The sequence below is a fragment of the Miniopterus natalensis genome, chromosome 10 (genome assembly GCF_054644295.1).
Source record: "Miniopterus natalensis isolate mMinNat1 chromosome 10, mMinNat1.hap1, whole genome shotgun sequence".
NCBI lineage: Eukaryota > Metazoa > Chordata > Mammalia > Chiroptera > Miniopteridae > Miniopterus > Miniopterus natalensis.
In genome coordinates this window covers 68,849,453-68,873,582 of record NC_142090.1, presented here as the reverse complement: position 1 = coordinate 68,873,582, position 24,130 = coordinate 68,849,453, and the positions used below count along the sequence as shown (strand labels likewise).

At 40.0% G+C, this 24,130-nt stretch overlaps 1 protein-coding gene across 1 annotated transcript in view; it reads right to left on the bottom strand.

The window, feature by feature from the left end:
• TSPAN13 (tetraspanin 13) overlaps positions 1 to 23,674 on the bottom strand; it is a 32,304-nt gene extending 8,630 nt beyond the window's left edge. The window contains exons 1-4 of the mRNA XM_087821191.1: positions 23,491 to 23,674; positions 2,453 to 2,620; positions 1,740 to 1,820; positions 692 to 805 (exon numbers count right to left, since the gene is read on the bottom strand). Coding sequence (XP_087677317.1) covers positions 692 to 805; positions 1,740 to 1,820; positions 2,453 to 2,620; positions 23,491 to 23,553 — 426 coding nt within the window. The 5' untranslated portion in view covers positions 23,554 to 23,674. The remainder of the gene's footprint in view (positions 1 to 691; positions 806 to 1,739; positions 1,821 to 2,452; positions 2,621 to 23,490) is intronic.
• Positions 23,675 to 24,130: the final 456 nt, after the last annotated feature.

The window sequence follows — 24,130 nt, the reverse complement described above, 5'->3', positions numbered from 1 at the left end:
ATCAATGATTCTGATCATTGATGTTTCCAACTCTCTCTCCCTCTCCTTCCTCTCTCTGAAATCAATAAAAAATTCTATATTTATAAGCACACACATATAAACACATGTGACAGTCCTAGAAGAGCCAAGCTCCAAGTCCATCCTCATACAGAATCAAGTTGGACCTTGAGGTCACGGGTCTGGCCTGGGACTAAAGGATGGCTCTCATTGGTCCATCGCTAGCTCAGCTCCCAAACAGAAAAAGCAAGAAGTTGTGACAGGGAAGAAGGGAGAGAGAAAAGGTTCCATGTGTCCTCTACCTTGGGGATGTTTAGTAATTAAAAAGCCCAATTTAGTACAGACCACCTACCGCTCTGATATGTTTCAAAACAAAGATATTTAGATACCTCCTCTGATCTCTAAGGCTGATCTGCTGTTATGTCTCTTTCACAACTTGTTCTAGGAGTTGAATGGGAAGGAATTAGGGACAAAGAACTGAAAGTATGTGTTTGGCAGGACCCTGGAGTATTCAGTACTCTCAGAAGTAGATATTTGAGGACAAATGACACCACAGTGTACATGGAATATAATTTAGGCATATGTAAAGCATTTTTAAAATACAATTCAGTGTGAGCAAGTCCACTCCTTCCGTTCATCATTATTCCTATGGATGTGATATATCTCCAAAAAACATTTTATACTTTGTACTTACAGCCAGACAGGTGTCATTTGAGTTAAAACTTCGGAACCCACAGCAGTTTAAATTTCTCTGGATGTCATCACGAGCACTTGCTGTATTGTTCCAACCAACTTCCAGAAGCTGACCCTAGAAAATCCATTGAACATACACATTAAAATGTGTCATCCCTGAACAAAACATATAAATCTACAGCCTGCAATTTTTAATACTGTGTGTACCTAAAGTAAATACTCTTTATAAGATCATTAAAACTTTTCAAAGGGTTATACCTCAATGTGCAACAAAAATTAAGGCAAAATAAAAAGCCTGTTTCTATCCCAAGAATAAAAAGTCTTAAATTTTACATGCAATTCAAAAGAACCACTTGGTCGAAAGGCATAATCCTCAGAGTGTAACAAGGAAAATTTTCCATTGCCCCAAGACTGAGACCCATATGCTTCTACAAATTACTTTGAAAGAATTAATTGCTGGCATGGAACCATAAACATTCTGGAGTAAATGTTTCATTGCAAAGTGGTGAGGAAAGACGAGGTGAACATCTGTTAGCATTATCACTTTTTTACCCAGGACAGGCAAAATCCTATTTAAAAGATGCAAAAATACAGCAACGGTTTTAGGGTTCCAATCAGCCTCACTAATGCAGTGATTTTTCAACTGGTGCGTCACAAGAATTTTTAAAACATGCAATACCTGACTCTTTAGTCAGAGACACTGACCTCTCTTCCCTTAAGTTGTCAAGTGAAAAAATAACAAGAGCCAAGACAACAATAGCTGTCCGGTGTAAATGAATCAAAATGAAACCTATTTTTTTCTGTCAGATTGGCAAAAAATAGAATAATTTTTTGGTGTGCCGCAGAATTTTAGTAATTAGTTTATGTCTGCCATGAGATGAAAAAGGGTGAACACCACGGGACTAATGCAATCAGGAACAAAAGAGTTTAGCTATATAGAGTGAAATGGCATCCTGCGTAAGATTATTTTATATTCCATTGATTTCTTCCCTTTTTCCCCTACACATACTATGTGCATAATAAAACAGAAGGGAAAAGCCTTTGCTTACCTGTTGCTCTTCGTTCAGGGCTAAGCAAGCACACGATACAGAAAACTGAACAATAAATACAAGCAAGAGAATGATCATGTACTGAGAATTAAAGTTAAGGTCATTTCTTGACACTCTTAAATCAGCGTAAAACAGAGGGACTGACAACTTTAGAATGCACTAGAAAGAACTCACCCAGAAAACCGAATGAGTGGAACTTAGAGAAAGTTCAAATAGAATACACATAATTATTATTTTGATAATACACTGTAGCTGTAAGTTCGTATAGAAAAATACTGACAACATTTAATTATTTAATGATAATTATTTAACTAAAAGCTAACCTCTAAGAATTTCATTGAGATTAACATAAAATTCTTACATATATAGAACAGGAAATAAAAATAGATATATGGCTGTAAAATTCTCGACCAAATATTAACATGCTGGAAAGGGCCAAGGGGTTCTGAATCGGTTCAGTGTAGCTGAGCTTGCAGCACATGAACAGAACTGCACTGAACCTGCGAATCGCAGTCTTCACGATGTGCAGAGCAGAGCAGGAAGACGCAGGCGCACAATGGCTTCGCCCTAAGACACGCACAGGGGCCTGCTAGGAGCTTCTGACAATTTCCTAATGATAATTTTAAATTAGTTGTAGTTACTAAAGAGTAATCAATAAAAGAAAGAACAAACCCAACTGGGGTACAAAACAACCCCCTTTTAGGAAAGGATACAAAGAACAGCAACACCTGGTGGTGCTTCACAGCCCCGATGAGCCCCACCAAGGCGATCAGGAACAGGAAGATGCCCACGGCGATGACCACGCCGACCACCCGGAGGCTGGAGATCAGCCCGAAGCCAATGCCCCACGCGGCGATGCCGATGAGCAGCAGACTCACCAGCTGCAGGCACAGACGAAAGGGGGGGGGGGGGAGCGTCAGTTTGATGTAACAGTATCACGAACATTTTTCAGGCACCCGCTTAGTACCTTACACATGAATGCTAATGCTCAATACTAGAATGCACACAAGATCTCAGCAGATAGTATCCTTCTAACGAATTGTATCAATCTTCAGTCACGCTTTAAAAAAACTAACCATAACCTATAAAATTATTATGGAGCCACAGAGGTCCTCTGGTTTATCCTAAGTCTAACTGATTTCTACTTAAGTTTTTGAAATAATGGCACATGTAAAACTTCTAGACTCCAATACATTTCATTCTAACATACTGATTTCTTTACATGGAAATCATTTATGTTTCCATCAGAGTCCGGTTAGACTGTAACCTCTGTGATGCCTTTCATGTCCCCAACAAACCAAATTAATCTCACCCTTCTCCGGCCAACTTGAGAGTAAGGAGCCCCCCGGCCCCATCTTTTCATTTATCTTCCCAGAACCTATCACAGAACCTGGTCATTAAGAACAAGTTTTGCACAGAGTTGTTGCTGAAATAAATTGCTTTAAGTGTCATTATCTATTCTATTAGAATTCACATACACTTGATCCTTGAACAACACAGGCTTGAACTGTGTGGGTCCACTTATACACAGACTTTTCTCAATAAATACCTACGGTACTGTAAATGTATTTTCTCTCCCTTACTATTTTCCTAATAACACTTTCTTTTCTCTAGTTTACTTTATGATAACAATATAGTATATAATACATACAACACACAAAATATGTACTAATCAGATGCCTATGTTATCAGTAAGGCCTCTGGTCAACAGTAGACTGTTAGTAGTTAAGTGCTGGGGAGTCAAAAGTTACACGCATATTTTCAACTGTGTGGGGGTCAGTGCCCCGACCCCTGCGTTGTTCAAGGGCCTGCTTTATGGAGAGAGACCATTAGAACTTTTAGGATGGAAAGAGTGAAACAGATTTTATATAGTCAGAGTAAAAATGGCATCCTGAGTAAGAAGAAATTATTTTATATTCCAGTAATTTTATTTATATATTTATTAAACTAAACCAAGTGAAAAGATAGCACACATGCCTCTCAAATCGGTCATTACCCATAAAACGCAAAGTTACAATTATTTCTTTAAAATAACACGCAAGTAAATAGCATTCCATGTAAGATTATAATTAGCTGATAGAAGATGTGGTTTAAGCAGGTATGTGGGAAGCGCGGGGCTGGGAGACAGAAGGCAGACAGCATCTTCAATTCAATGGACAGTCGACCATTTCCTGCAACAAGCTGACAGGATAATACCCAGTTGGGAGAAATAAAAATGAATAAAATACACTTTTTAGCACCATTTCAAGGCCTAATAAAAACTTTTTTTTTATTATTTATATGTGATATGTATATGAGACATATACATATATTTTTATTTTACCATAAAATATCATACACACAAGAACAAATTAAGTATCATCACAGATAACACCACAGTTCATTTTATGTAGTCTCACGTTGATTTTTTTCCTGAGGTGTTTTTTTTTTTTTTTAATAATTTTTATTTTTGTTTAAAGTATTACAGACGTCCCTTTTTCTCCCCAATGACCCTTCCCCCCCGTTCCTTCCCCCATCCCAGTCACTCTACCCACCATCCTAATAAAAACTTTCTTTCAAAATAAAAAATAAAAAAAATCACCACTCATTCCAATGAATCTTTTTATACTCAAATGTATAGTTTTGTATACATGCAATCATAGTTTACTGGAACAAATTTCAAATGTCTTGGCATATAAAACTTCGTACACATGTAGAGATACAAGACAAATTAATAAATGCTGACAAATACTGCATCTATTTGAATTTTTATTCTTTTATTACAAAAAAGCAAAACTTGAGAATGAAAGAAATGATCGGAAGCATGAGAGAACAAAGTTAAGGAGCTACATGGACTTGTCCTCCAGTGCAGTCAGTACACACAGAAAGCTTTCATTTTCGGAGGGCGAGGGAGAAGAGAGAAAATTCTCGCAAATTTGTTCACCCAGAAATTTGCATAGTCCCTCTCATTTTCTCAACTGGCTTCTTATCGGCAGGTCCATTTGCTTCTGTCTCATTTTTATCATTTCACTCACAATCTTCTCACCACTTCTAACAACCTTGGGTTGAGAAAAAGTCTTCTCTGCCCCATCACAAGTGAGCTCATTTCTGACTCTGCGGTATCCAAATATAACACGTTTCCTTTCAGGAGGTGTAAAAGGCAGAAGCCTGAAGGGGGTGGGAAGCGAGAAGGGCAAGATGACGCAGGCACAGGCTCCCCTTAGTGAGGACAGAGGGCCATGCTTAGCATCCTCACTGCATCGTGATGCCAAACACTGAAGATGGTCCACGCCAGCCCAACACAGCAGAGTGACCTGCGGTACCAGTCAGAGAAACAGAACCAGTGGGATATATATTTAGAGAGAAAGAGAAAGAGATTTATTTTAAGGAATTGGCTCATGCAATTGTGGGGACTGGTAAGTCTGAAATTTGTAGAGCAGGGTGGCAGGTTGGAAATTCAGGTCTTATCTCCACAATACAGTCTTTGGACAGGATCTCTTCTTCCTTAGGAGACCTCAGTCTTTGTTCTGAATGCTTTCATATTTCATATTTTGGATGAAGACCACAATATGGAAGGTAATTTGCTTTACTTAAAATCAACTGAGTGCAAATGTTAATCGCATCTAAAAAAATACCTTCACAGCAACATTTAGACTAGTGTTCACACAAATATCTGGACATCACAGCCTAGCAAAGCTGACATATAAAATGAACCAGCACATATGCCAACTTCCAGTCCTGGATATGATCTCCATTTCTTAATTCAATTAAATTCAGGGGCAGGACAGGACTATCACTCTGTATTTCTTTATTTGAGTCTTAGAGCCAAAAAGTTCTGAAGCATAAATAATGCTTCAGAAATACATAAAATTCTTCTAACCCCATAGTTTTAAAGAACCCTTTTGGGACTCATACCAAATCCTTATTACATTAATGAAATTCTTACCACGAGTGAAATATTCATCAACAAATGGTTGGTGCCCACTCTGCACTAAAACCAAAGACAAGACATCCCGACTAGAACAAAGGTTGGAAACTTTCTCGGTAAAGGGCCAGATATGGACCATCTGGCTTTGTGGATCGCATGGGGTCTCTACCACAACTATTCAACTGCAACAGAAAAGCAGCAACAGGAAATAACCACATAAATGAGCAGGGCAGGGTTCCAACAGCACTTCATTAAAGACGTGAAATTTAAATTCATATAATTTTCATATGTAACAAAAATATTATTCCTTTGATTCCCCCCCCCCCCCCAACTATTTAAAAATGTAAAACCATTCTCAGCTGGCAAGCTATTCAATAATAGGCAGTGGAATGGATGTGGCCTGTGGGCTGTAGTTTGCTGACTCTTGTTCTAGAAGTCAGTGTAGCAGAAAACCAACAAGTTGCTACAAATAATGGCTATGTCAGAGATTTTCTAAAGGTGGGTCAGAGTTCAGAACAATAATCCGAAACATCCAGATAACTAGAATAGGCCAAACATTGCAAAGGTACAGCAAGGAACAGGCAGTAGGCTGAAAAATGTGACTATCACCTTACATAGCAAAAGACGTGACTAAATTAAGGGTCTTAAAAAGAGGAACTTATCCTGGTTTATTGGGTGGGGTCTAAACGTCATACCCTTATAAGAGAGAGGCAGTGGGAGATTAGAAGGACACACAGAGAAGACGCGGCAACGTAAGGAGAGAAAGAGGTTGATGTAGCCACAAGACAAGGAATGTCGGCAGCCACCAGAAGATAGAAGGGGCAAGGAACAGATTCTCCCCCAGGACCTGCAGGGGGAGTCATAACCCTGTTGACACCTCAATTTCAAATTTCTGGTCTTCCAAACTGTGAGAACAAATTTCTGTCGTTTTTAAGCCACTACATTTTGTGGTAAAGTGTCACCACAGCCCTGGGAAACTAACACAGAACAATGCACATAGAGTTGGACAAGTCAGGAACCTCTAACTGCTACAGAAAGCTGCCTGATATTTTACCACCAAAGGCATCCCTACCATGCAACTGGAGAGAAGTATTCAGGTATCCTGTCAGCACCGTCCCCACTCCTCGCCCCAACCCACAAACCAAATCCTTTATTTACAACAGCAGCATTTCAGCAAAATGAGAAAAGTGTTCTCTGCTCTCCCAGCTACCAACTTACAGGCTGGTTCATAATGAGAATCTTTTTCCCTTTGAAAAATAATGTCTACAACTAAAAGGGTGGGGGACATTTTATCCCTTCTACAAGAAGTTTCGGTTCTCAGGCTAGGCGTTATGCTATTATTGGAAACATTATCTAGAACACTGCAAGTATTTCTGCTGTGCTATTTTTTTCTAGGTAGGGGAAGAAAGAAGGCTACACCCTTCTGCATATCCCTGTCAAGAGTTCCTCATTGAGTTCACTCTGCTGTGTGTCTAATATAGTTTTCAGTCTCTCCATCACTAATACCAGGCACCCCTCCTTCAAAAGCATTAGAGAGGGTATCAGTTTCCTGTTGTTGCTTTAACAAGTTACCACAAACTTAGTGGCTTAAAACAACACAGATTAATTCTCCTGCAATTTTGGAGCTCAGAGTCCAACACGGGACCTGGGTCTCACTAGGCTGAAATCATGGTGTCAGTGAGGCTGAGTTCCTTCTGGAAGCTCTAGGAGAGAATCCATTTCTTTGCCTTTTCTAGCTTCTAGAAGCCACTTGCATGCCATGGCCTGCAGCCCTCTACTCCATCTCCAAAGGCAGGATTGTAGCATCTTCAGATCTCTTAAGACTACAACCTGCTTCCCTAAGCACATCTCTTTCTCTGCATAAACTCTCCTGCATCCCCCTTACAAGGACCTTTCTGATTACACAGGTCTCCCCCAGATAATTCAGAGTAATTGCTCTATCTCAATTGCTATATGAAGTACCATACTCATAGGTTCCAAGGATTGGGATATGCACAGTTGTGGGGAGAGGGGTTATTATTCAGCCAACCACAGAGGGTTCTGGGAACATGGGCAATTGAGTTACTAGAGAATCCTTCCTGCTACAAATACTTTAAAACATTGAAAAAGGCTGTAACATTTAATTTAAATATATAGCTGAGCACAGGGAAACTATGAGAAATTCCCACAGGCCAGAAAGGAAGGGAGAACTGAAAGTCAGAAATAAAAGCATACAACTGGTGCTGTGGGGGCCCAGGGGAGGGTGGCAGGGACTTCCTGGATCACAACAGTCCCTTAAAAGGGGAATGACTTGAGTTTTAAACCAGGCAGAATTGGGAAGTGGAACTAAGACCCTAGCATAGCTAGGACCTCCAGAAAGCTGTATTTTCAGTGTATAGGGTTATAGAAAAACTATACCATTACACCCAGAAAGAGAGCAAAGATTTTTGAGTCACTTCAAAAAGCCTTCTGCCAGAAAGAGAAATACCAAGCCTCCCATGCCCATGTCTGGAGTCTAAATGTACACTATCCAGGCATGCAGCAACCTTCAAGCAAAGCAATTTAGATAAAAACTGATTGCAGTCTGTGATAGAATCTAGGGGAGAAAAACTCACAGAAACAAATCCAAAATGACTCAGAAGGGGCCCTTCTAAATCCCAGTCCTGATACCATTCCCAAAGATATAAATAAAAACTTTGCTGTCAATCAAAAATCACAAAAGACATAAGAAAAAAAATCTGATGCAAAAGAAGAATTAGCATTCCCAAGAACTAGAGGTAATAGAACCAAATAAATAAGACTAAAATTAAACTCACTAAAAAAGATAAAGGGGATAAAAACAACATGGAAAAAACCCACCAAAATTATATTTTAAAATGCAGACCTGAAAAAGAGCCAAACAGAGCAACTCCAAAGAAAACAGAAAGAAGAGAAACATGTAAGAGGAAGGATACATGAAGCTTCATTTAAAAAGAAAAAAATTGGCAACCTTCAGCAAAATTATTTTTTTAAGAAAAAAAAAAAACAAGAGTAAATCTCCCCAAATTTCCTGAACTGATAAAGAATAACTATCAAAAACCAAAACCAAAAATCATACCTAATGATAAAACCTGAAAAATATTTCTTTCAAAATTCAGGAGTTAAGACAAGGGTGCCAGCTGTCACCATACCTACTTGCATTGTAGTTGAGGTCTTAGGCAACAGTGAGGGTGAACACAGAACAAAGATGAGGGGGAAACACAGTTGTCATTACTCTAATAATGGGAGTCTCTACATAGGAAACCCAAGAGAATGCAAATATTATTAAAAATGGTAAGAACCAGAACAGTTGCTATAAATAGGATCAATATACAAAAATCAATAGCATACTGATGCATCACAAAAAATGTCAATGCATTTTTAGGATGCAATTTGTTAACAGGTGCCAAAATATAAGGTACATATAAGTAAATCTAACAAGAGTATTACAAGAGCTTCAGGGAGAAAACTGTGAAATGACTTAAAGAACATGAAAAATACCTCAATTAAACAAAGAGATATATCATGTTCCTGGGTTTAGTTTCATGTTTCTGAAACTAAAGCATCAATTTACCTCCAATTTTGCCTACAACTTTAATTTCTAGTCATAGTCTCAATAAGGTTTTGAGTGAAACGTTATACAATGGTCCATTAATTTACATAGAAGAATAACTGTCACCAAAGAGCTATAAACATTTTTAAGATTAAGGAGAAAGACGTGTTATCTGCTTCACTTTTTCTCAGTCTGGTGCACTGTCACCAGCACGGTGCATAAGAAATGCTCCAAGTGGCAAATTAACCTTTGTCAAAGGTTACATCTAACTGTTCCAAACTCTGCCTTTGTTGCTGTTTTCACCATGCTCTGGAAAAACTGAACCTGACTCTACATCTTCTGGATATGTTTTAGTTTTAAAATTAGTAAATAAAACTAAAAAGAATTAAAGAAGCTAAAAATCATCCAAACGAATATCAGAAGTTATTTTAATGGTTCGGTAATTAAAACCAAGGAACTGACACAGATCTAAATAAGTGAACAGTGTGGGCTTGGAGAAATATGAAATTCTAAATCAGAATTAAATTTAATTCTTTAATTAATAGCCCTATGACAATTACCTTCTCATTTTCAAAAAGAACAGTAGTAGTCCCTACCTCACACCATAGATTTAAACCCTACATATAAAAAGCAAAATTTAAACTTTTAGGAAAAAATACAGAAAAATGTTTTGACTTTGTGGTTAAGAAATTCTTCTTAAACAAGAACTCCAAAAGCATGTATAATAGTAACTTTGCATTTACTATGTACAAGAGAGTATTGTAAGTGCTTTACATTTATTAATCTTCACAACAAAAAATAGGTAGTACTATTGCCTCCATTTTCCAGATGGGGAAAGTCGTGCACAGAGACATTATGTAATTTGCCCACGGTTACACAGCAAGGAAGGAAAAGAACCCGGATATGAACCAAGGCCGTCTAGTTGCAGATCCTGTGTTTTATCTACCACATTACACCTCACACTAAAATTTTTAAATTCTATACAATAACAAACACCAGACACACGTAGGATAGGTCTAGGACTATAAGATATTTCCAGCACACATGTATATTAAAGAACACCTACAAATCAATTTAAAAGGACAAAAAGCACACTGAAAAGTGGTCCAAGTTAATTTAAGAGGCGATTCACTGAAAAAGAATCCAAAAGGCCAAATGAACACATGAGAGATGTCAAATTTCATTATACATCAGGAAAACAAATTTTACAACAATGAGGTACCATCTCACATGCACTTGATTGGTAAAAATTAAGCCTGATGACACCAAGAATGCAGAGTACTAGACCTCAGTGTAAACTGTTGTGGCCACTTTCCAGGACAATTTGGCAGCATCTAGAAAGATTAAAGATATGTATCCCTTACCAAGCAAGCAATTCTCCTTCTAGGTTAATATCCAAGAGAAACACCATGTCCCCAACTAGACACAGATCAGGATTTCCGCAGCCTTGTTTATAATAGTAAAAAATTGAAAACCTCAACACCATGACTAGGGAATTCATAAACTCTGCTGTGATCACACAGTATATTATACATGATTTGATCCATTTCTATTAAGTTGATACATTTACATTTCAAACATAAAAGAAATGAAACAAACTGTATAAATATTGATAAAACATAGGTATATATGTATAAGTTTTCAAAAACAAAAAATACTATATATATATTCTTTGTCGTTGATTAATAAGTCAAATTGTCATAAATATATAAACATGCATGGAAGTGACAGATGTTGACTTTAGGGTGGCGACTACTTCTGAGAGGAGAAAAATGGGAAATGGGATGGGGAGAGTGATAGCTGTATTATAACATTTAACTTCTTAAAGAGAAAGAGAAGCGGCACAGCACTAGCATCTGTGAAATCAGGTTGTTGGGTTCACAGAGCCTAGTCCAGAAATATTTTCTGATTAAAACTAGCCTCGGAAACTTAACAACCCCATTCTTACTAGGACACCAATTTTAAATTCTTCTGCTTTGCCTCCCTCTGTAGATTGGTCCGGCTTTCCTCACCCAGCCTTTGTTCTCACTATTTCCCCAGAACACAGCTATTTAAATCAAGATTTCATTTGTCTCCCAAACATTTCACATTAATTCCTAACTGTGCATCTCCAGGTCCTGTCCACAATCTCTCCTATAATCTGCTCCATTTAGGGATTAGAAAGGCTTTTGCATGAAGGTGATAAAGAACCTGAAGTCAGTGGGTAATAATTCGTTGCACCTCCTCTTGTTTATGACAGAAAGCAGACCACTAGGTTTATCACACTTGGGTGCTCTTACATGTGGAACAAGACGCCACCCTATCACCCCTTCTCATACCCAATTCCCAAGCGCGCACACACATGTACACACACAAATATACATTCTCATTTGTAAGGCGGGAGGGAAGACAGACTTAACTGTCCAACCCAAAACAGATTTTGAATGTATTACTACAACAATGAAACTGTTGAAACATAAACTTATTTGAGCTAATGATTTTCTGATAAACCCCCAAAATATATTAGGTTTTTTTACTTAAAAAATTGAAAACAACATAGATGTGTTCTTGCATGTAACCAGTGTTTCCAACACATTGTAACAAGAGTCCCCCAAGTAGTCATAATTCACTTTTTAAAATGGAAGTAACACCTGAAGACTTATGCCTCTAAGTAGATCTGATTATCAGTCTTTTTAACTTTTACTATAAAGGGAACTTTTAAAGATAACAATTAAACTATTTCTGAGTAGTGATAATTATATGTTATGGTTGGTTTGTAATTTTGAATACAAGAGGATTATAATGAAGTCTCCCAAACTAGTGATCTAAACATTGTTAATTCCAATAAAATTAATTCTAACTGTATAATTTAAAAGCCTCTGTTTGTCACTAGAACTTGGTAGACCTAGAAACTGCGAGAATCTTTTGTTCAACAATAACAGTTTCCTTATGAGACAATTGCAATAGAAAGTAAATTTAGACCTATGACAAATAGTTTCCTTCCTTTGAGACAGAATGCTGATAAAAACAGGTTATGGATCTGTTATCTTGTTGATAGCAATGTTTTTATGAGCAGGAAGCACGGCCTTTCCTGTTTTCTCTTTTAAAACAAAGAAAAGTGAATCATGAAAAGAGCTTTTCAAAGAGAGATTACAAAAACTATAATCACGCCAAAGCAAGATTATAAAAGTGTCTACAACTGGCATTGCTTCCCCAAGCAAATCCTCACAGGAGGAGACGGAGGCAAAACCACTGTGTACACACGGATAGACTGTGATGAAGGTGAAGAACAGAGGGCACTAGTGGAAAGGACACAGCAATTCTCAGTCAAGGCTCACGAGAGAGCCCAGAACACCGAGGCACAAAGTGCCAGTGATTTTAATCAACTCCCTTCATTTCAGAGGCGATAAATCAGAGTAGCAGAATGGCAGGCCCAATGACTCAGGCCCAACTGTGGCAAGTTTTTTGCTTGGTGCATTTTTTTCTCCCTGTAGGATCATATCATAGTGCCTAACAATATAGCTAAATAATTTTTAGCACTGAGATATAATACTAAAGACAATATTATACCGCCTAAGAAATCATAGTTGTTTTCTCTGTAGCCAGATCGAGATGCATTTGAATAGCGTCACTTTAACTTACTCCCTATTAGACCTGGCTGCCCAGTCACAGGGAAGAGCACATAAAGTCCTCTAAGACACACGACTTTTCTATTAGTCAGCTGCCATATTCATTCTGTGCTTTTGCTTTACCTGTCGTAGAAATTTTGTCACATACACCTACATCCACACACAAGCACACAGTGCATTGCCTGGAGTAGGGGAGCAAAAAATTCTACTCTGAAGAGCCTTTACCTTTGTGCTTGCTCTAGCAAACAGAATTGTTTAAGACTAATAAACATGTATCTGTGCACCTTCTGGGTTGATGTGTGCAAGGCCACTACAGAACAAAGAGAAAAGCATGTTGTGCATAATGTTCTTTATAATCTAGCTTCAGTGGGGGCTGAAGTATTAAACCACTGCACAAACCCTTTCAAATACAGAAGGAGCTGTCAGAATATTTTAGAATTGGGGATAAAAGAACCCCAATTCTGTGGCCCAGAGAAGTGACCTCTGTAGTGGACATCTGTTGCTTTTACAACCCAGCATATACGTGTCTTGCAAAACTCTTTTTTTAAAAAAAATGTCTTTATTAATTTCAGAGAGAGGAAGGGAGAGGGAGAGAGAAACATCAATGATGAGACAGTCTGCTCCCTACTGGGGATCGAGCCCGCAACGGTGGCATGTGCCCTGAGAATCGAACTGACATCTCCTGGATCCTGGATCACAGGCTGATGCTCAACTGCTGAGCCACGCCAGTCAGGCTCTTGTAAAACTCTTAATCATAGTGTCTCACTAGCCCCCTCCCACCACTACCAGCAAGAGAGACACAAGATTTAGGCCTATCGATCATGACTGGTCATTCTCCCATCCACAGTGATTGATCCATGGGATGGGTCCATAAACCAATAGGGTCAATCAGTAAGTCCCATGTGAAAACACAGGGAGATAGGAAGATTTAAAAAATGGGCTCCTCTGGCATAGCAAACTATAAGGACAATTAAAATTGATTCTGCCATCTTGCACATGTGAAGATCTAGCCTCAAAAATAATATAAGCAGAGACAAGGCGAGCTGAGAAATGATAGAAGGAGCAAGAGAGTCTTGACCTTTCCTGAGCCCCTTGATCCAGCCATACTTGATGAGCCGACTACTGGCTGTCCAATTATATTTCTTTTAAGAGTTTGTGCTACCTTAACACATACTTTTAAAATCATCTATAACCCATGAAGAATTCTGGTTAATATGAGCTCCATTTTGCAAGTGCTTATCACAATTTTTGTTAATACCTGCAAATTTGCTTTGACTCTGACTACTTTCACCACTGTGACCACCTTCCAAAACAAGGGAATCAGTGAGCCAGAGAAATATCCTAGGCCACCTTCTTTCTGCCAACATCCTCCCGAAGCGTACCAAACTTAACTCCAGCCTACATTGTACTGCTGAGCAAGTCCACAGTTGCCTGCAGATTGGGAGCAGAGGGAGAGATTACAAATGAGGATAAGACAACTTCGGGGGGTGACGGATATGTTCAAGGTCTTGAATGTGGTGACAGGTTCACAGGTGTATGTATATGTTGAAATTCAGCAAATTTATACCTTAATGGGCAGCTTACTGTATGTCAATACCTCAGGTAAGCTGTACCCACTACCCCCCGAAAAAGACTCAACTTTACAAGGTGAAAGCATTTTATAGCATCATCCTTCTTCGGGGACGGAAAAAATCATGAGGCCTGAAGTTGCAGATGTAATTTGGTGACAAGGAAGAAAGTCACATGCCAAGGATGACGGGGCTGGAAGACAGATGAAGGCTAGAACTAGGGAACATGCAGGAATTGTACACTTGCTGTGGACACGCTGCTATATGAAAATAATAAAGCTTAGTATTTTGAGCGGCAGTAACTGGGTTTCTATTACCTACAGTTGGGCTCTCTTCCTAATATGGTGGGTCTTTGATGGTCTTTTTTTTTTAAGTCAATAAGATCAGATCATATCCACACTGGCTATCTTGTGTTTCGAACCTTAGCATAAAGTCCAAATCCCAGGTTGACAAGTCCAAGAATGCAAAGGGCCTGGATTACCTCTGAGGTGATTCATGAGTCACTCTTGCCCACCTCCAGCCATACTGTGAATTCTTCTGCACTGTGAGTGCCATATAATCAAGGCACATGTTGATCTGATAGTCCCAGCACCCAGCTAAGTGCCTGGCACAGATGACTCAAAATATACTGCTAGGTGAAAGAACTCATGATATCACTCGTTATGCTGTAAGGGCCAGCAAATGCTTATTCCCTATCTATACAATATTTGCGGGGAAGAAACAGGCTAATGATGTTCCAGAATATTCTTTCTCTCTGAAACCCATAAAAGATATTCATTCTTTCATCGACTATCCATGTTTCAAAAACAAGATGCAAAGAAATACTTGAGTTATTTCTACACCAGCTACATTTTTCTTTTCTGAGCATCCAAATTCTACCAGAGCAAATGAATTAACTTTGAAGATGAAAGAGGAATGTACAACATTTGAAAAAACTGGGCTCAATTCTGTCACTAAATGATTCAAAAATGTTTTGTCAGCACAAAAGCAAGGGAGATGTGGTGGTGGTAGTGGAAGGTGAGAAATTTAAAACAGTAATAAGATTTAGAAGGATTACAGCACCAAAATGTAACAGTAACAGCATCTACAGATGTATAAAGAAAACAAAGGCCCCAGCCCGGGCTGGTGTGGCTCAGTTGGTTGGAGCATCGGCCCAGGCACAGGAAGGTTGTGGGCTCAATTCCCAGTCAGGGCACATACCCCAGTTGTGGGTTCAATTCCAGGCTGGGGTGCATGTGGGTGGCAACCAACTGATGTTTCTCTTTCTTTCTCTCTCTCCCTCCTTCACTTCCTCCCTTTCTAAAAATAAATAAAAGACCCTTTAAGAAAACAAAGGCCCCAGTCCATCTGCCCTCTATATGGTTCAACATTCCTAATGAGGAATTACACTTGAAGACTGAACAGTCCCTCTGAACTTCTGCCTAAAATGTGGAAAACTAAAGAAAAAGTCAGCAGTGACCAAGTATGTGTTTCTACGATGCCAAACATCTGGATGGAAATTTGAAAATTCTATAAATAAATCTAGATATTGCTAAACATCTAGACATTTAGTGTTGAAGCCAAGACCTCAGTTCTTCATTTTCATTCTTCAAATGACACCAGAAGCCTACCATGCCTTTGTCACATATTTTTCTTCTTTGTTCTCCACGGTACCAAGAAGATTATTTTATACTTATAGGCACAAAATACAAAGTAAACACTGCTGAGAGGAAATTATACAAAAGAAATCGGAAGTAAAAGAGCTTGACTTGTCATTCTCCAAGGATACCTAGTTGGAGATGGCACCCACAGCTGCCAACAAACTTCTTTGGAGCAGTCTGGGTGACAAGTGGAGTTATGGACTGAAGAGCCCTGAAGCAATTCCTTCATTCAATTAACTAGATGCCAACCATATGCCAGGGCTACGTTGGGCACTCAGGAAAGCAGATCTTTATTGTTGAGGGGCAGATAGTCTATAATATGAAAAATAAAAGGGTAATTGTCTTTTTAGTGACTTCTTCATTGATCAATTCAAGTATCAAGTCTTAGACCTCATCTTACTTAGCAGCATTTGGCACAGATTTCAATTCTGTCCTGTTAAAACAATTTGCACTTGGCTTCTAGTACACCAAACTTTACCAGGTTTTCCTCCTACCTGACCAGTCATTCCTTCTCAGGCTGGCTCCTTCCTTTGCTGGCTCTTCTTTGTCTCCCACAGCTCTTACTGTAAGAGCATCCTTGGTTCAATCCATGGACCACTGTCTGTCTCCATCTATGCTCCCTAACTTGTTTTAATTTCATTCAGTCTCAGCCCTAAATACCATTCTGTATGCTGATGGCTCCCTGATTTTAAACCTCCAGCTATTTCTCTCCCCTGAACTCCATTGTTGTTAGTCTAACTGCTACTTCAGATCTCCACTTAATTATCTGATTGGCATCCCACCTAATAATGAATCCTTTATTTTCTTCCCAAAACCTTCTCCACCCACAGTCTTCTCCATTCCCATTAAGAGCAGATCCATCCTGCCAGTTGCTTAGGCCACAAATCATGAGTAATCTGTGACTCATCTCTTTCTCTCATACCCCATTCCAATCCATCAGAAAATTATGTTGACCCCATCTTGAAAATATACCCATAATCTGACTATTTCACTTACTTCCAATGCTCTCATACTGGTCCAAGCTGCCATCACCTCTTGCCTAAATTGCCGCAATAGCTTTATATGTGATTTCACTGCCTCCATTTTTGCCATCTATAATCTATTCTCAATTCAGACAATCCATTAAATGAAAATCAGGTCCAAAGGCACCAATTTCACTTGGTGTAAAAGCACAAAGTCCTTATAGTGCTCTGAAGACCCTTCATAATCTGGGTCCCAGAACTTCTCTGTGTCATTTCCTACCTACTCCACTCTGCTTACTCTGTCCCTTGCATAAACCAGGAATACTCCTTCAGACTCTTTTCAAAAGCCATACCCACGTCCTTAAATACTTTCCCAGAAATCTGTTTGATTTTGTTCACTGCTGTTGATGCCCAATCAATATTTATTACTAGAACAAACAGAAGAAAGTTATTTGAGTTCATCTGATAATACATTTATATTAGAGTAATAATAACATAGTAGACTAATAATATAAAAAATCCTAGCCAACTATGATTATAGTACAGTTTTATAGGAAGTTGGGAAAAGTTTCCAGAAAACCTCAGAAGTATATGGAAGGTTGGCCCACAATGAAAGGAAAAAAAGAGAATTTCAAGAAACATATTAGATTCTATAGTAGATAGATAAAAGTCAGTCCTACTTTTTATTATTTTTAGCCCGATGATAACTTTCATGTCTTTAAATATCTGGCTGTCTTCCAGATTTAATTTTGATCAAATTATCATTTTTATACACCATTAGGTACGTTTGACCTCTGGCGAAAGGGGGTAGCCAATTCTGTAAATTCAATTCAAGTATTTAGAGAATATAGGGGTTCTGTGTTTTAAAAAATGCTACTCACTGAAGGATGCAGCAAACAGGAAGCTATGACCTCTGCCAACTGAAGGCTAGTGGTCTAGCTGGGGAAAAGCAAGCCCACAGCTATGTACAATATGGAGTATTGGTATGGTCAATGGCAAAGTCAAAGTCAAAATCAAACAAAATCTTACAACTTGGGCTCTCTGCCCTCATTGTAATTTCTAGTTAGCTAGGAAGCTATTTTAAAAAGCTCTTTTTAAAAATAATCACATGTTCTCCCCCTCTCCCTGAATCTTGATTCAATTAGTCTGGGGTGGTATTCAAGTATTAAGATTCTCAAGTGAAAATGTACGGAAACGACTCATTCTCACAAAGGAAAGAAAAGGTCTATGTGAGTAACTTTACAAAGACAGAGCAAGGCACTGTAGGTTGTCAGTGGAGGATCAGCAGAGACAGAAAGGTGAGAAAGGGCAAAGTACGTGGGGAATCCTCTGTGGCTGAAATCTGTAACGGGACGCAGATGGGAGGAGTAGACGGTGACAGATCATAGACGGCGTGCTAAAGAATTTGGGTTTATTTTCCAAGAGTTCCAGCCATTACTACAAGTGGGATTAGATTATTCATTTTACCATGGTGAGACAGTCTGGAGGATGAGTTCAGGTGAAACGTGATTTGAAAAAAGGGAAGCGAAACTCAGCTTAGCCTGTTCTCACCAGTAATTCAAATGTGTTTGAAAGGCCTGCTTTTAAAATATATATTTTTATTGATTTTTAGAGAAGAGAAAGGGAGAGGGAGAGAAAGAAACATCAATGTGAGAGCAAAACATCAATTGGCTGCCTCCTGCACGCCCCCCACCAAGGACCAAGCCTACAACCCCAGCAGGTACCCTGACCAGGAATTGAACCAGTGACGTTTCGGTGCCTGGGACGACGCCCAGCCAACCCAGCCACACAGTGATGGTCCACGTTTAAATCGCCTAAAACTTATGTAAAATCAAGCCACCGAGAGGTTCACATCTCACTTTTCAAACATGGGCTGAAATACAATTTTTCCCAAAACTGTTTCTTTGTAAATGCCTCTTAATTATGTAGTTAAACTTTGAGAAAGTCAATAACCTCATTTCAAGTGAGAAACGGCATAAATGGCACATTTTTGTCACTGTGTTTTTAAATCAAAAGTTAGGAAATGCTACAAGCGTAATTGGCACAAAGGCTGACTATAAATATCAACACAACAGCATCATGTGAAAATTCTAGGTTCTGTAAATAATGAATCATTTTTAAATTCAAGATGCAAGTAAATATTCAGCAACCACTTTAATATTTTAAATTCATTCAGTAGTTTGAACAAGGGCAGAGAGATAAAGAACATAAACCTAACCACACACTAAAATATCAAACAAAAATAATTTGAAAAAAATGATGATGAGAATTTTGAAAAATGGTAAATGCAAAAATTTGAAGCAATTGCAATAACTAGATTTTTCTTTGGCTTAAGTACTAGTATTTTTCATTTATTTTATAGATGAAATTGAACAAAATTAGAGCACTCTAATAACCACAATAGGACTAAAAAAAAAAAAAATCAGGTATATCATTCCAAATTTATACTCACCACATCTCAGTCTTTTTTCTTTTTTCTTTACAGCTGAAAATTAAAGATTATCTCCCTATGGACTGCATGAGTTAACACTACCTGTTACTTTTAGAAATCCCAATAGTTTGAAAATTTCTTCATGATAACATGCAAGTTTGTAATTCAGAAATTTAAAATAATTCAACTTTTCCACCTGGAAGCTGTAACAACGCTTTTTGCTGTAGTGCATCCACAGCACTTATCCACATTTTCTCCTTTTATCCTTACTACAACCCCAAAAGGGGAGAGTAAAAATATCACCAGTTTATAAATGAAAACAAACACACAAACCAACAAAACCTGAAACTCAAATAAACTGTTTGCCCAAGGTTACATTCCAAGAAAGTTGTAGAGTTAGTGTTCAAACTTGAATTTTCTTGCTGAAGCCAGTGCCTTCTCTCCCCGTAAACTGCATAGATATATGTTTTTATCTGATAACGATGGTATGTTTACCTATTTGAAGACAATCTCAATGTGAGAGGTATTACAATGTATCTCAGAAGGAAAGGAAATCAGTATAATTTTTGATGTTGCATGGGAATTTTTACCAAAGCACTCAAAGGTACAGGAAAAAAAACTGAAAAAATCAATAGAAACAAACTTAGAAAAATTTTAGAAGAATGATTATTGGAAAAGACACAAATCTGAAACTTCTGAAACTGCCTTTTTCATGTTAAGACCACATTTTAACTTATTTTCTGTTCCTTACAGTCTTAATTAAAACTACATATATAACCTACATATAATCTCAACTACATATAATCTCAATAGTGCATTCCTAAAAGTCTTTTCTCTGCTTAAGGAGCATAAGGAGATATATTGTAAATCTTCAGAATGTTATACATATTGTAACACATTATTTATTTAATATTCCCTAAAATTCCCCATAAATCACTAAGTATAATTTTTAAAAAGTTGTTTATCCCTATTGGTCAAAATATTTTCAATCAAAATTATTTTTAAAACTATTAAAGATAAAATAAACCATTTACTCAAAGTACTTTTAATTTGTATTTCTATGCAAAACAGTGTAAAAAAAGAAGACCCATATTATTTCTGCATTTCCCCAATACAATCATACCTTCACTCCCCCAATTTCTCTAACCCACAAGATCTCCCCTAAATGTTATGTCACCTAAAGGCAGTTGCTCCCATATACAGCATTCACTCTGTGAATCTCAACTAGATCCTGTCTCCACTGAATAGGTACTTGCCTATGTATGAGTTTATTACTTCCCACAGTTTTGGCAGACTGCACCCAGTAGGCAAATGTTTATTCAATGAATAAAGCTCTTGAGATCATATGTAGAAAATATAGTAAGTGAAAAAGAGGCTTAATAAAAGCATATTGCTTTTATAGCCCAGTTTGGGTCACTGTTGTATTCCCAGACTGAGAACAGTGCTTAGCACATAGTAGGTACTCAGAAGAAACTTTCAATTTCTTTAAATGTGGGACACTCTGAAGCAAGTCATTCTCTTTCTTATAACACCATAAAGGAGCACAATGAGATTAGCTTCTTCCTTTCTTCCCATACTTATAAATTGTTTATATTCACTTCATTTAAAGTTGCTCACTACTAAGTATCCTATTAATTAAAACAACCAAACCATAACAACAACAACAACCAACTGCACCTTCATCTAGTGATCAAAAATGCCCATGACAAGTTTGGGAAACGTTCCTTCCAACCTATTTTAGTGACATGCTTTCTGAACTGATCAGAATTTCGGCTCTAAGGCTAATTAGCAGGCCACCTGAGTACTGGGACAGTTTGGCTGGTAGAGTCCTAAGTTCCTCAAGAAAATGCTTCAACACATGAGAGATGACATGGCAGGCCTTTGGCCTTTACCCCTGCCACTCCTTATATAATCTGATTTTACTAAGCACTTTTACAAATGACTTTCAGGCCTAATCCTGCAATATGTTAGAGACAGTGGCTCAGGTGGGGTCGGAACCTACCTAAGGATCCTCCTATTCTTGCCTTAAAAAAAATCTCCCAAATCTTCAATCTCAACCCCGCCCCAACCATCTCACACTTCTCATCTATTTAAGAGCTGGTCCAACTTTTGTTCATCTCCAACTTAAACTGCTGAAATTATTTTAGCCTGTTCACAATGTATAAGAAGTAGACACTAATTCATTTAAAGAAAGATCCTTTTGTCTACAAAGCCTAGGATTTACAAGGGCTAACCATTTTTACAGTCCTGTGATTTCCCAATTAATTAAGTTTTACTGCATAGCTATTAAAATCAACAGATACACTTTGAAGGTCAATAATTTAGAACAGGTATAAAAGTCTTACTATGTTCCTTTCTTCTTGCTTTCCTAATACACAGTAAATACAACTAGAAATGATATAATTTGAAAACAATAAGATTAGATTTAAAAATAACTTGCCTTTTAAAAAATATACATATCGCACATTATGTACAGACATCTCAGTCAAGTAAGTATGCAAAGTAGGCCTTGTACCATGTGTAAACAGCTGCTATAAGTCTAAGTGTCTGGTGAACAGGTGACTAATCACTGGGGGAGTGGCAGAGGTCAGGGCACAAAATGATGAATCTGAAGTTCTAAGCAGACCATTCATGCTAATAAAGAAAATACCTGGAGAACTGGTCAGCATTTACTTATAAATAATCAATGAGATAAGCATGCTTCAGTTAAGACAAAGGTAGATTTTAATCTGAAACTTGCCATGGATCTCCAATTACAAGGATCTGTAGGATGAGGTGTTCTAGGATTGTTTTCCCTAAGCCTACCATTAGGGACCATGTTGATTAAATTCCTAACCAGAAAAGCGTATTTTATTCCAGCTGCTGTCCGGCCTTCAAAGCTTTGCAATCCTGTTTACGTACAAAGGACCAGTAATGGTAAACTGACCCTGCCTCTCTCTCCTGTTGGTGACCACAAGGCAGCCTCTCCATTCCAAAGATGTAACCTAAGCTTGTGCAGATGACCTAGCTCACTGCTCCTGCAGGGGAGCTGGGTTTATTTTCAGGGTGGATGCTGCAAAACGCCACGAGTATTTACAGAAGGAAGCAGGACTATATGGTGAAGAGATGATGACAGAGGAGGAAGTACCTTCCATCTGGTATAGAAAAGAAGCCTGGGGAAAGATCTGGACTCCACGGCCTGGGTTCTGCTCCTGACTCACCATCTACAGCCATGTACACTTACTGAGACCCTTCTGGTCTGTTACCTTATGGACTGAAACAATACCCCTTGCCGGGGCTGGATGTCAGTATGATGAACGCAAATCTCGTACTTGGTCAAGCCTGGGATGCGGTGCGCAATCGCTGAAGGGAAACCTGCTCTCCCACCCTCCGGCTCACCCAGAACTGAGCCTCAAAAATCACAGAGCCTCAAAAATCTGCAGCCTGAAAACGAAAAGGCCCAGGCTAAGGTCGGGTGGAGGCGCGCGTATTTACTGAGAGGTTTCGTTTAAAATGGAGCTGGGCTATTGATAAAAGGGGAGGCATATGGAAAAAGCATCTAGTATGAGGAAAAAAAATTGGCCAAAAAAAAAAAAAAAAGACATCCCTTTATGTAAACACGAAACAAACTTCGGAAGCCGCGGACATCCCGCGAACCTCCTCGGTGGCCTCAACGAAGATCGCAGGAGCCCGGGGAGCCAACCCAGACGCGCAGGGGCCACAGGCCCCCTCGTCACTTTCGGGTCACGCTATTCTGCACAACTGTCCTCAGACCCCAGGCGGCTCTCCAGCCTCCGGGGCCCGCCTCAGATGGGGGGAGGCCGGGAGCGAGTGTCCGAAGGGTCCGGTCGGATGACCGAAAGACCCGGCGGTGGGTGAGGGGCGGGGCGGCGAGCGCGCGGCTCCGCGCGGGGAAGGCGGAGGCTGCGGCCAGCGCCGGGCCGCCGTCGGGGGCCGAGGGCGAGGCCCCCGCGCGTGAAGCGTGGGAAGACGGCGAGGGGGCGTGGGGGGAAGGATGGGACTCGCGGGCCAGGCAGGGGAGCCTGGGAGCCCGCAGCAGGCAGGTGCAAAGCCCCGGGCCGGCGGCGAGGGCTGCGGCTACTCACGGTGTAGAGCAGGTTGAGCGCGCACAGGCAGTTCTTGGAACACGCGAAGCCCCCGCAAACCATCTTGGCGCCTGGGTTCCCGGCAGCCGCAGGTAAAGCCGGCGCCGGCGGACGCTCCGGGACGGTCTCTTTGTCTCTGCCTCCGGGGCCTGGCCGAGGCGGGAGAGCGGCGCGGACACCGGCGCGGGGCCGGGCGCTGGGGTAACAGTGCGCGGCGCGCCCTGGGCGGCGGCGACCCGCTCGGGAACCTGCGGCCGCTGCGGCTGGAGCGCGAGCCCCGCCCAGCACCCCCGCCTCGCCCCGCGCGCCGATTGGCCGCCAGCGGGGAACAAAGGTAGGAATATGCAAATGCGGGCGCTCAGCCCGCCGGGACCGGGGGAGGCGGAGCGGCCGGCCCGGGAGAGGGAGCGCGGCCCGGCGTGGGACTCGGCCGCGTGGGGCGCGCGGCGGAGCAGGTGAGGCGCGGAGGGCGGGCCCCGCGGAGATCCGGGCCCGCGGGGCGGAACGTGACCGCGCCGCCCGCCGCCCGCCGCCCGCCGCCCCGCGGTGACGTGGCACCACGTTGAAGGAGATTGTAAAATTAAGCCCCGAGCCTTGTTTCAATTGATGAAGGGAGGAAGGGAGGCAAAATAAATGAATC